This window comes from Rattus rattus, chromosome 4 (assembly GCF_011064425.1).
Source record: "Rattus rattus isolate New Zealand chromosome 4, Rrattus_CSIRO_v1, whole genome shotgun sequence".
Classification (NCBI taxonomy): domain Eukaryota; kingdom Metazoa; phylum Chordata; class Mammalia; order Rodentia; family Muridae; genus Rattus; species Rattus rattus.
This window is the reverse complement of record NC_046157.1, coordinates 43,105,513-43,118,584: the sequence shown is the minus strand read 5'-3', so window position 1 is coordinate 43,118,584 and position 13,072 is coordinate 43,105,513. Positions and strand designations below refer to the sequence as shown.

Sequence of the window (13,072 nt, the reverse complement as noted above, 5' to 3'; positions counted from 1 at the left end):
TTTCCAACTTTGGTCTACTATAAATAAAGCTGTTATGAACACAGTGGCGCATGTATCTTTGTTGTATGTTGGAGCATCTTTTGGGTATATACCCAGGATAGGTATAGCTGGGTCCTCAGGTAGTTCAATGTACAATTTTCTGAGGAACCTCCAGACCAATTTCCAGAGGGATTGCACCAGTTTGCAATCCCACCAACAATGGAGGAGTGTTCCTCTTTGTACACATCCTCACCAGCATCTGTCCTCACCTGAGTTTTTGATCTTAACCATTCTGACTGGTGTGAGGTGGAATCTCAGGGTTGTTTTGAATAACATTTGCCTGATAACTAAGGATGTTGAACATTTCTCTAGGTACTCAGCTATTTAATATTCTTCACCTGATAATTCTTCGTTTAGCTCTGTACCCCATTTTTAATAGTTATTTGGCTGTCTGGAGTCTAATTTCTTGAATTCTTTGTATATTTTGGATATTAGTCCTCTATTGGATGTAAGACTGGTAAAGATCTTTTCCCAATCTATTGGTTGTCACTTTGCCCTAATGACAGTGTCCTTTGCTTTACAGTCGAAGCTTTGCAGTTTTATTAGGTCCCATTTGTCGATTCTTGATCTTAGAGCATAAACTATTGGTGTTTTTTCCAGGAAATTTTCCTCAGTGCCCATGTGATTGAGTCTCTTTTCCACTTTTTCTTCTATTAGTTTGAGTGTATCTGGTTTTATTTGGAGGGCCTTGGTCTACTTGAACTTAAACTTTGTACAGGGTGATAAGAATGGATAGATTTGCATTCTTCTACATGCTGACCTCCAGTTGAGCCAGCACCATTTGTTGAAAATGCTATCATTTTTTTGGGATCATTTTAGCTCCTTTGTCAAAGATCAAGTGGGTCTTCGATTCTATTCCACTGATCTACCTGCCTGTACCAATACCATACAGTTTTCATCACTATTGCTCTGTAATACTGCTTGAGGTCAGGGATTCCTCCAGAAGTTCTTCTATTGTTGAGAATAGTTTTTGCTTTCCTCGTTTTTTCCATATTCCAAATGAATTAGCCTATTACTCTTTCTAATTCTATGAAGAATTGTGTTGGAATTTTAATGTGGGTTGCATTGAACCTGTAAACTGCTTTTGACAAAATGGACATTTTTACTCTATTAATCCTGCCAATCCATGAGCATGGAAGTTCTTTCCATCTTCTGAGATCTTCAATTTCTTTCTTCAGAGACTTGAAGTTCTTGTCATACAGATTTTTCACTTGCTTGGATAGAGTCACATGGAGGTATTTTATATTATTTGGTACTATTGTGAAGGGTGTCCTTTCCCTAATTTCCTTTCAGAATGTTTATCCTTTGAGGAGAGGAAAGCTATTCATTTGTTTGAGTTAATTGTAAATCCAGCCATATTGATGAAATTGTTTCTCAGGTATAAGACTTCTTTAGTGGAGTTTTTGTGGTCACTTAAGTATCCTATCATTTCATCTGCAAATAGTGATATTTTGTCTTCTTCCTTTCCTGTTTGTATCCCTTTGACCTCCTTTTGTTGTCTGATTGCTATGGCTAGAACTTCTAGTACTATATTGAAAAGGTAGGGACTGAGTGGTCAGCCTTGTCTAGTCCCTGATTTTAGTGGGATAGCTTCAAGTCTCTCTCCATTTAGTTTGATGTTGGCTACTGGTTTGCTGTATATTGCTTTTTACCGTGTTTTGGTATGGGCCTTGAATTACTGATCTTTCCAGGACTTTTATCATGAGGGGGTATTATAGGTTTTCAAATGCTTTCTCACCATCTAATGAAATGATCATTTGGTTTTTTTCTTTGAGTTTGTTTATATAGTGGATTATGTTGATGGATTTCCATATATTGAACCATCCCTGCATCCCTGTGATGAAACTTACTTGATCATGGTGGATGATCCATTTGATGTGTTCTTGGATTCGGTTTGTGAGAGTTTTATTGAAGATTTTTGCAATGATATTCATAAGAGAAATTAGTCTGAAGTACTCTTTCTTTGTTGGGTCTTTGTGTGGTTTAGTTATAAATATAATTGTGGCTTTATATAAGGAATTGTGTAATGCTCCTTCTGTTTCTATTTTGTGGAATAGTTGGGACAGTACTGGTATGAGGTCTTCTATGAAGATCTGATAGAATTCTGCATGAAACCCATCTGGTCCTGGACTCTTTTTGGTTTGGAGACTTTTAATAACTGCTTCTAATTCGTTATGAGTTATATGATTGTTTAGATAGTTTATCTGATCCTGATTTAACTTTGGTAGCTGGTATTTGTCTAGAAAATTGTCCATTTCATCCAGATTTTCCATTTTTCTTGAATATAGGCTTTTGTAGGAGGATCTGATGATTTTTTGAATTTTCTTAGACTTTGTCATAATGTCTCCTTTTTCATTTCTCATTTTCTTAATTTGGATACCCTCTCTGAGCCCTCTAGTTAGTCTGGCTAAGGGTATATCTAGCTTGCTAATTTTCTCAAAGAACCAGCTCTTTTTTTTTTTGATTCTTTGTATAGTCCTTTTCGTTTCTACATGGTTGATTTCATCCCTGAGTTTAATTATTTCCTGCCTTCTCCTCCTCTTGGGTGTATTTACTTCTTATTGTTCTAGAGCTTTTAGATGTGCTGTCAAGCTGCTGATATATGCTTGCTCCTGTTTCTTTCTGCAGGCACTCAGAGCCATGAGTTTTCCTCTTAGCACTGCTTTCATTGTGTCCCATAAGTTTGGATATATTGTGCCTTCATTTTCATTAAATTCTAAAGTCTTTAATTTCTTTCTTCATGTGTTCCTTGAACAAGTTATCATTGAGTACAGCGTTGTTCAACTTCCATGTATATGTGGGCTTTCTGTTGTTCTTGTGGTTCTTGATGACCAGTGTCAGTTCATGGTGCCCTGATAGGATGCATGGGATCATTTCAATCCTCTTTTATTTGTTGAGGTCTGTTTTGTGACTGATTATATTGTCAATTTGGAGAATGTACCATTAGGTGCTGAGAAGAAGGTATATTATTTTGTTTTAGGATGAAATGTTCTATAAATATCTGTTAAGTCCATTTGGTTCATAACTTCTGTTAGTTTCTATATGTCTCTGTTTAATTTCTATTTCTATGATCTGTCCATTGATAATAGTGATGTGTAATGTGTGCTTTGAGCTTTAGTAAGGTTTCTTTTATGAATATAGTTGCTCTTGCATATGTAGCATAGATATTTAGGTTTGAGAGTTTATCCTGGTGAATTTTATCTTTGATGAATGTGAAGCATCCTTCCTTACCTTTTTTGATAACTTTTGGTAGAAAGTTGATTTTATTTGATATTAGAATGGCTATTCCAGCTTGTTTCTTCAGACTTTTTCTTGGAAAGTTGTTTTCCAGCCTTTTACTCTGAGGTAGTTTCTGTCTTTGTCTCTGAGGTGTTTTCCTGTATGCAGCAAAATGCTGGGTACACTTTACGTATCCAGTATATTAGTCTATATCTTTTTATTGGGAAATTGAGTCCATTGATGTTACAGGATATTAAGGAATAGTGATTGCTGCTTTCTGTTATTTTTGTTGTTAGAGGTGGTATTATCTTTGTGTGTCTCTCTTCTTTTGGTTTTGTTGTAAGGAGATTACTTTCTTGCTTTTTATAGGGTGTATTTTCCCTCCTTGTTTTAGAGTTTTCCATCTATTATTCTTTGTAGGGCTGAATTTATAGAAATATACTGTGTAAATTTGGTTTCGCCATGGAATATCTTGGTTTCCCATCTATGTTTATTGAGGGTTTTGCTGGATATAGTAGCCTGGGCTAGCATTTGTTTTCCCTTTGGGTCTGTATGACATCTGCCCACGAACTTCTGGCTTTCATGGTCTCTGTTGACAAGTCTGGTGTAATTCTGATAGGGCTGTCTTTATATGTTACTTCCCCCTTTTTCCTTACTGCTTTTAATATTCTTTTATTGTTTTGTGCATTTGGTGTTATGATTATTATGTGATGGGAAGAATTTCTTTTCTGGTCCAATCTATTTGGAGTTCTGTAGGCTTCTTTTATGTTTGCCAGTATTTCTTTAGGTTAGGGAAGTTTCCTCTATAATTGTGTTGAAGATAATTACTGGTCCATTAAGTTGGGAGTGTCACTCTCTTCTATACCTATTATCCTTAGGGTTGATCTTCTCATTGTCCTGGATTTCCTGGATGTTTTGGCTAGAAACTTTTTTTGTTTTACATGTGTGTTTGGATAGCCAGTATTTGCTTCGGTGTAAGAACTGGGCTCTGATTATGCCAATTAGTCTTGATTTCTGTTGCTTAGGTTCCTGCACTTGCCTCTTGCAATCAGGTTGTCTCTGGTGTTAGGTTGTCTTGCTGTCTCTAACAGTGGCTTGACCTTACTATAAGCATGTGTGTCAGCACTCCTGTAGACGTGTTTTGTTTCAGTCAGATCTGGGAACAGAGAGCTGCTCTTGGGTTTGTGTGACCTGAAGCCTCCAGGCAGGTTGCTTGGTGCAGAAGATATGGTCTTACCTCTGCTCTCAAGTATGTAGGTGCTCCTGGCAACTGGTTTTCAGCTCTTGGCTCAGGCAAAAACCTGAAGGGTCCTGCTGCTGTCTGGTCCTAGGTCCCTCTGGCCATAGGTCACAGATGGTCATAGATTTCCTCTTGGGTCAGGAATGTTGGCAGAAAGTAGTTTCTTCCTTTGACTTTACAGGATTGTCTGAACTTCTTCTCTCCCTCATGTGATTTGGGTGTAGGGAGCTGTGGGACCACCAGTTCAGTTCAGTTCTGGGTGGAGGCAGAAACCAGCAGCTTCCTGCTGCTGACTGCTTCTATATTCCTGTATCCAGAGGCCACTATGCAAGTTTGTCTTGGCCCAGGAATGTTAGTAGAAGTGGGCAGAAGTGGCAGTCTCCCCTGAGTTCTCAGGAATGTCCGCACTTCTGGGAGTTCGGCTCTCTCCCCCACTAGATTTGGGTGTAGGGAGCTGTGGGACACTTTTTTCCTAATCTAACCTGTTTGTCTGTGTCATTTTATTGGCAGTTGGTTGATACTATTAATATCTATGAGCAATATTTACTGATTCTTACTACCTTGTTGTTATGGTGTGGTTCTTCCCCATCCTTTGATTTGCTCATTTGGGATTATTTCTTTTATCTTCTCATGTGTGGTGCTGGTTCAACTGGAGATCAGCATGTAGAAGAATACAGATAGATCCATGCTTATCACCCTGTACAAAGCTTAAGTTCAAGTGGATCAAGGACCTCCACATCAAACCAGACACACTCAAACAAATAGAAGAAAAAGTGAGGAAGAGTCTCGAACACATGGGCACTGGGCAAAATTTCCTGAGCAAAACACCAATGGCTTATGCTCTAAGATCAAGAATCAACAAATGGGACCTCATAAAACTGCAAAGCTTCTGTAAGGCAAAAGACACTGTCATTAGGGCAAAATGACAACCAACAGATTGGGAAAAGATCTTTACCAATCCTACAACAGATAGAGGGCTTATATCCAAAATATACAAAGAGCTCAAGAAGTTAGACTCCAGACAGCCAAATAACCCTATTAAAAAGGTGATACAGAGCTAAACAAAACGTTCTCAGCTGAGGATTATTGAATTGCCAAAAAGCACCTAAAGAAATGTTCGACATCCTTAGTCATCAGGGAAATGCAAATAAAAACAACCCTGAGATTCTACCTTACACCAGTCAGAATGGCTAAGATCAAAAATTCACGTGACAGCAGATGCTGGCGAGGATGTGAGAAAGAGGAACACTTCTCCATTGTTGGTGGGATTGCAAACTGGTACAACCACTCTGGAAATGAGTCTGGAGGTTCATAAAATTAGACATTCCACTACCTGAGGACCCTGCTATACCTCTACTGAGCATATACCCAAAAGATGCTCCAGCATACAACAAAGACACATGCTCCACTATGTTCATAGCAGCCTTATTTATAATAGCCAGAAGCTGGAAAGAACCAGATGCCCTTCAACAGAGAAATGGATTAAAAAAATGTGGTACATCTACACAATGGAGTACTACTCAGCTATCAAAAACAATGATTTCATGAAATTCATAGGCAAATGGAATGAACTAGAAAATATGATCCTGATTGAGTTTACCCAATCACAGAAAAACATACTTGGTATGTACTCATTGATAAGTGGATATTAGCCAAAAAGTTTCAATTACCCGAGATGCAATCCACAGACCATAAATAAGAATAAGGATGACCAAAATGCGAATGCTCCCACTCCTTCTTGAAAGAAGAAAAAATATCCATAGGAGGGGATATGGAAGCGAAGTTTAGAGCAGCGACTCCAGGCAAAGCCATTCAGAGCCTGCCCCACAAGTGGCCCATATGTATACAGCCACCAAAACTAGATAAGATTGATGAAGCTAAAAAATGCATGCTGAAAGGGACCAGATATAGATCTCTCCTGAAAGACATATACAGAGCATGTCCAATACAGAGGTCAATGCTACCAGCAAACCACCGAACTGAGAACAGGACTGCCTTGAGGGGAATTAGAGGAAGTATTGAAAGATTTGAAGGACTTCCAACTCCATAAAAACAACAATGCCAACCAACCAGAGCTTCCAGGGACTAAACCACTACCGAAAATCTATACATGGACTGACCCAGGGCCCCAACTGCATATGTAGCAGAGAATAGCCTTGTTGGTGCACCAGGGGAAGGGGAAGCCCTTGGTCTTGCCAAGGTTGGACCCCCAGTGCAGGGGAATATGGGGTGGGCAATAACATTTGAAATGTAAGAAAAGAAATATATCTAATAAATTATTAAAAAAATTAAAACATCTATACATCTTCTCCTGGCTTTTAGACCTTTCATTGAAAAGTCAGATTTTATTCTAATAGGCCAGTCTTTATATGTGACTTTGTCTTTTTCTATGCAGCTTTTAATATCCTTCATTTACATCCTTCTTGTATTTTGATAAGCACTTCCTTCTTCAAATTGGAAAATATTTTCTTTTATGATTTTGTTAATATTTTCTGTGCCTTTGAGTTGCAGGCTTCTCTATCCCTATTCTTGGTGTAGATTTGGTCTTCTCATGACATACCTGATTTCCTGGAAGTTCTATGTCTGCTTGTTGTTGTTACTGTTGTTGTTGCTTTGGTTTAAAATTTTTTTTGAACTATCCAATTCTTCTACCTTGTCTTCAACACCTGAGATTTTGACTCGGCCTCTGGTAAAGGTTAGCAAGGCTTACCTCTGAGGATTTTGTTTAACTTTCTACATTTTTCATTTCCAGTTTTATTTAAGTTTGGGTTTTCTTTGGTGGGTCTATTAGTACTTTCATACTTTGAACAATTTTTATTATCTTATTAATATGCTTCTTTGTGTCCTCAGGGTCTCCATTAAATGATTTATCCATAACATCATCGAGGTTCTTAAACATATACATAGTTGTTATTTTTAAATTCATATCATGTGCTTTAGCTTTACTGTATTTCTCATGGCTTACTGTAATAGGAATTCTGGGTTCTGGTCAAGGCATATTGTTCATGTCTGTGTTTTGTTCTTGGAGCTAGGTATCTAATATGTTTTAGGGATTTCTTAGTATTAATATCTAGTCTTGTCTTTGTTGGGTCGGTGTCCTAGGTAAGTGTGGGGGCTATGTTGCCCCGAGTAGATAGTGTTTCTGAAGTCAGTTGAGAATGAGAAAGAATGCGGATTGTCTAAGAAAAAGTTGAGAGAGTCTGTGGCAAAGAGCTAAGGGAACTTAGTCTGCACCAAATGGTGGCATCCTAAGGGAGTAGCAGTATGGTGTGAAGCATAGGTAATTTTTTGTGTCCTCTTGACTGGTACCTAGGGTATCTAATAAAACATCATTTCTAGGTGTGTCTGGATTTCTTTGTCGAGGGTGTTGACTATTCGGATTGGTAGAATAAATTAGTTATTTGACTTGCTTCTAATATGTGGGGAGATCATTACATTAATTTAGGTTCTCGATAAAATGAAACTTAGAGAAAAGTTGAGTTAATTTTTCACAAAACTCAATCATTGTTATTCATGTTGCAGGTACACGTCAATTCCAGGCCTTCAGATTCAGAATAGGTAGCACCATTGGTTATTATACTATGTGAACTTTGAATTAAGCATGGAGTTCAAATTTTTAGCTAGGAAGTAGAGAGCAAATATGGAACTTGTAAATTTTTATAACAATAATTAGTATAGCACTCACTTCATATTTGATAAATTTTTTTCTCAATAAAAGAAGGAAATATCATTACATAATTGCAAGCTATTGCCTTCAAATAAATTTCACACGAAATGAACATTATTAAAGAAGTAAAAACAATATTTTTGAGCAAAGAGATTTATTATACATTAACTATAGTCCAGAATGGGCTTATCTTGGTAAATAATATTTTTGTAATTAATGTAAGCCCTCACACTAACTATACTTAAATAACGCCATAAGATTTGACTAGCTATTATTACTTTCAATACCAGATCCAGAGAGAAATTAACAAATACCATTTGTACTTCAAGCTTTGAAACAAGGTAATTTTCTGGATGATTTATCTTTCTCACTGAGTATGGGCTGGGGAAACAGATGTTATACATCTTACTACTGCCTTATTCACATTTAAATAATTAATGTTCAGTCTGTAGCACTTCACTTTGTCTTATATAGAGATACTTCATATAGAATTTTTACAAAACATTATTTTAGAGCAGTAATTTTCTGAATATGATCCTTATCATACTTTATTAACATCACTGTATTAGAAAATATCAAGAAATAACAAGTTAGGTTGCATTTTCTTTTCTTTCTTTTTTTTTCTTTTTCTTTTTCTTTTTTTCGGAGCTGGGGACCGAACACAGGGCCTTGCGCTTGCTAGGCAAGTGCTCTACCACTGAGCTAAATCCCCAACCCCTAGGTTGCATTTTCAAAAGCTGTCTTGGTGATTTTAATTCCCACTAAATATTTAAAGCCTGTTTTTCAAGACTCAACCAACCAATGAAATAAATCAGTGATACCCTTTAAAGAGTTCTTGACATATCCCTGAAGACATAGTCAACACTATTCTGCCAGAGCTAGGAAGCAACACAAACTGATTATTATCTCTGTATATCTTACTTTGTTTTCTATTGCTGTGAGTGAACCTATCAGCAAAAGAATCTCTTAATAATTTAATGTAATTTTTTGTACTTATTCACTTTACATCCACTTACATCCCCCTCCTGGTCACCCCCTCCCTATTGTCCCTCCCACAATCCTCCCTCCTTCTCCCTTCTCCTCTGAGCTGGTAGGGACTCCTTGGGTATCACCCAGATCCTGGCACTTGAGGTCAATGAGAAGATAAGCACCTCCTCTCTTACTGAGGCCAGACAAGGCAGCCCAACTAGTAGAACATATGCCATACACAGGTAACAGCTTTTGGAATAGTCCTCATTTCATTTGTTTGGGACCCACATGAAGACAAAGCTATGTATTTGCTATATATGTACACGGAGGCCTAGGTCCAGCCCATGTATGTTATTTTGTTGGCGGTTCAGATTCTGAGAGCCTCAAGGTAACAAGGTTAGTTGACTCTGTTGGTCATCTGGTGGAATTTATTCCCTCTGGGGACTGCAATCCTTCCTCCTGTCCTTCCATAAGAGTCTCTAAGTTCTGTCCACTGTTTGGCTGTGGGTATCTCTTTCTGAGTCTGCTGCTGGGTGAAACCTATCAGACGATAAGATGCTCCTGTCTGTAAGCATAACAATATCATTAATAGTAGTAAGGATTGGTGCTGACCCATGGCATTGGTCTCAAGTTGGGCTGCTTATTGGTTGGCCATTCCATCAGTTTCTGCTTTATTGTCTGTGCCTGCATTTCTGTAGACAGAAAAAAATTTGGATTAGAAGTTTTGTGGGTAGGTTGGTGTCTTTATCGCTCTACTGGGGTTCCTGTCTGGCTCCAAGTGCTGGCCTCTTCAGGTTCCATATCCCTAATGGAATGAGTCACAGCTAAGGTCATCCCTATTGATTCTTGCGTGCATGCCTTATTCCAGGTGTCTGTCTCACCCTGATGATTCCTCCTACTTCTTCACCCATGTCAGTCACAAATTTCCATTCCCTTTTATGGCCATCTAGCCATATCTCTTGTTTTTCCCCACTCCTGATCCTGAATACCCGTCTTTCTCCACACCTGATATCAAATCCCCAATTCCCCTCCCCACTCTCCCTTCCTCCTAGTTCTCTCCCTATATCTGGTCCTTATGACTATTCTATTCCCCTTCTAAGTAAGATTCAAGCTTCCTTGCTTGGTGGACCTCCTTTGGTGTTTAATCTTTCTTTGGGTCTATGGGATGCAATACGATACCAGTATTTTATGGCTAATATCCACTTATAAAGTGAGTATATTTCATGCATGTCCTTTTGGGACTGAATTATCTCACTTAGCATCAGTGGAAAACACTTAAAGAAATGTTGTAAGTCATTATTTCTCATGGAAATGCAAATCAAACAACTATGAGTTTCCATCCTACACCTATCAGAATGTGTAAGATAAAAAATCTCAAGAAATAATATATGCTAACAAGGATGTGGGACAAGCTGAACACCTATTTATTGCTGGTGGGAGTGTAAACTTGTACAAGCACTTTGTAAATCAACTGTCATTTTCTCAGAAAACTGGGAATAGTTCTACATCTAGACCCAGCTATACCACACCTGGGCATATACCCAAAGATGCTCCAACATCCAATAAAACACTTGCTAAACTATGTTCATAGCAGTTTTATTCTTAATAAACAGAAAGTGGAAACAAAGTAGGTGTCCCTCAGCTGAAGAGTGGATAAAGAAAGGGTGGTACATCTACAAAATGGATTACTATTGAGCTATTTAAAAAAAAAACATAATTTTGCAGGCAAATGAACCGACCAAAAGAATCTTAAGGAGAAAAGAGTTTATTTCAACTTACGGCTTACAGTGCATCATCAAGTGAAATAGAGGCAGATACTGAAGCCAGAATATTATAGGCATATTGTTTACTGCCATGTTTTTCATAGCAGCTTAGCTGATTTTCTTATAGAGCTCTAAACGACCTACCCTATGAGGGGGAGCACTCCTCATATGAGCAGGACCTTCCCTCATCAACCATATGTTGAGAAAATGTCCCTAGAGGAATGCTCACAGGCCAATCTGATGGAACAAATATTGCAGTTGAGACTCCCTCTTTCTAGGTGACTCTGACGTCTATTGACAATGATTAATCAGCACACTGTGGCTATTGATTTATATCTAACTCAAAATTTTTTGTCTTCCTTTAATAAAGAGTAAGATAATTTTGGCAATATTCATCTAAAAGTAGAAACCTGAAACATGTATATACAAATACACACAAAGAAAGAAGAATAATGAATCTTTAGAAAGCATCTAGGTTAATAACTAGTAAAATATTAATAATAAATACAATTTATGTTTGTTAATATTTCATATTCCTAGTCTTATGCGAGATGTTTTTGTCTGCCATTAAAACACAAAACTGTACTTCAAAAAAAGTAAAGGTGATATGAGTCTCCAAGCTGAAAAGTTAACTACCACACTGAAGTCTTTTTCAGAGGGCCAACTTTCCTACAGCCACTGAAGGCACATCACAGAACATAGAAAGCAGTTTGATATGCTGCTATATTTTTTGTATCATAATATAATATATGATTACATGTCTTTGTAGGATTGAATATACACATGGAAATATTTTAAAGAATTGTGCATTTCATATTAGTTCATTAAAATGTTATAACAGGGGCAATTGGAAAATACTTTACACCATGAACAGAATAAGGTACATTAAGCCAGCACACATTTGGGATATTTTGACAAAGAGACTACAGCAACATGAGACCTAAACATTTCTCTTTAAGAATTTTTCCAGTGAGTCCTTGATTTGCTTGTTCCTCAGACTATAGATGATTGGATTCATCACAGGGATTATGACAGTGTAGAATACAGAGTCCATCATGTCTTCATCCTGTGCTTTTTGGGATGCAGGAAGCAGATACATGAAGAGAAGAGAGCCATAATATAAGCACACAGAAAGGAGATGGGCTCCACATGTAGAGAAGGCTTTCTTTACACCTTTGGAAGATCTCTTTCTTAAGATTGTAAACAGAACAAGTGTGTAAGAGCCTAGAATAGTTGAAATAGTGAAAACTTGAATTGAGCCAGAGAAAATAAAAACAATTAGGTAATTAAGAGAAGGGTCGGTACAGGAAATCTTTAACAGCGGCATAACATCACAGTAAAAATGATGTATTACATTCAAATTACAGAAGGTTAATCTGAACAACATGCCTTCTTGAATTGAAGCATGAAGAATTCCAGTTATAAAGGTCAAGATGAGCAGACGCACACAGAGTCTATTTGTCATGATCACTGGGTACAGTAAAGGTTTGCATATGGCTGCATAGCGATCATAGGCCATTGCTGCTAAGAGAAAACACTCCATGGTTGCACACATCACAAAAGAAAAGAACTGTATCATGCATTCAGAAAGAGAGATCAGTTTACTCTTAGCTATGAAAGTGAGGAGCATCTTTGGTGTCACCGTGGTTGATAACCAAGTATCAACAAGCGCTAAACACCCAAGAAATAAGTACATGGGGATTTGAAGGCAAGGGTCATTCCAGATGAGAATAATTAGACCAAGATTCCCCACAATGGTGATAAGATAGATGGACAAGAATAGCAGGAGTAGGGGGATTTTCCATGACGGTTGGTGACTGAGTCCTGTGAGAACAAATTCTGTCAGCAGTGTTGCATTCTCTGTTCCCATGTCCTCACTTAGATGTCCCTTAAATGAAAGGCAGCAAATGTTAGAGTATATTTAGTAAACACTTGTAAAGTGAAATTTGGTGGTGGATTTGAAATACAATATGTTTATGAGAATGACCTTTGAATTTTGCTCTTTGACTATAAGAAATAGAAACTCTCCGTGAAATTTAAGAAATAATTTGAATTCATTGATATAATCTTACCATGTAAATATCAGTAGCTTTAACAAAATATGATATGTTTTAAAACTAGTATTGGTTTGCTAGGAAAATTCTGTAGCTGCATCATAGCTCAATGTTACTGTGA

General features: G+C 37.5%; 1 protein-coding gene across 1 annotated transcript; it reads right to left on the bottom strand.

Annotated features, from left to right (window-relative positions):
• Positions 1 to 11,837: 11,837 nt before the first annotated feature.
• LOC116897949 (olfactory receptor 187-like) lies at positions 11,838 to 12,770 on the bottom strand. Its single transcript, XM_032899349.1, has one exon. The coding sequence runs from the start codon at positions 12,765 to 12,767 to the stop codon at positions 11,838 to 11,840; it is 930 nt and encodes a 309-aa protein (XP_032755240.1). The 5' UTR covers positions 12,768 to 12,770.
• Positions 12,771 to 13,072: the final 302 nt, after the last annotated feature.

Bases quoted from the DNA above. Each gene is read 5' to 3' on its own strand.
- LOC116897949 (XM_032899349.1), bottom strand. From the start codon at position 12,767: ATGGGAACAGAGAATGCAACACTGCTGACAGAATTTGTTCTCACAGGA.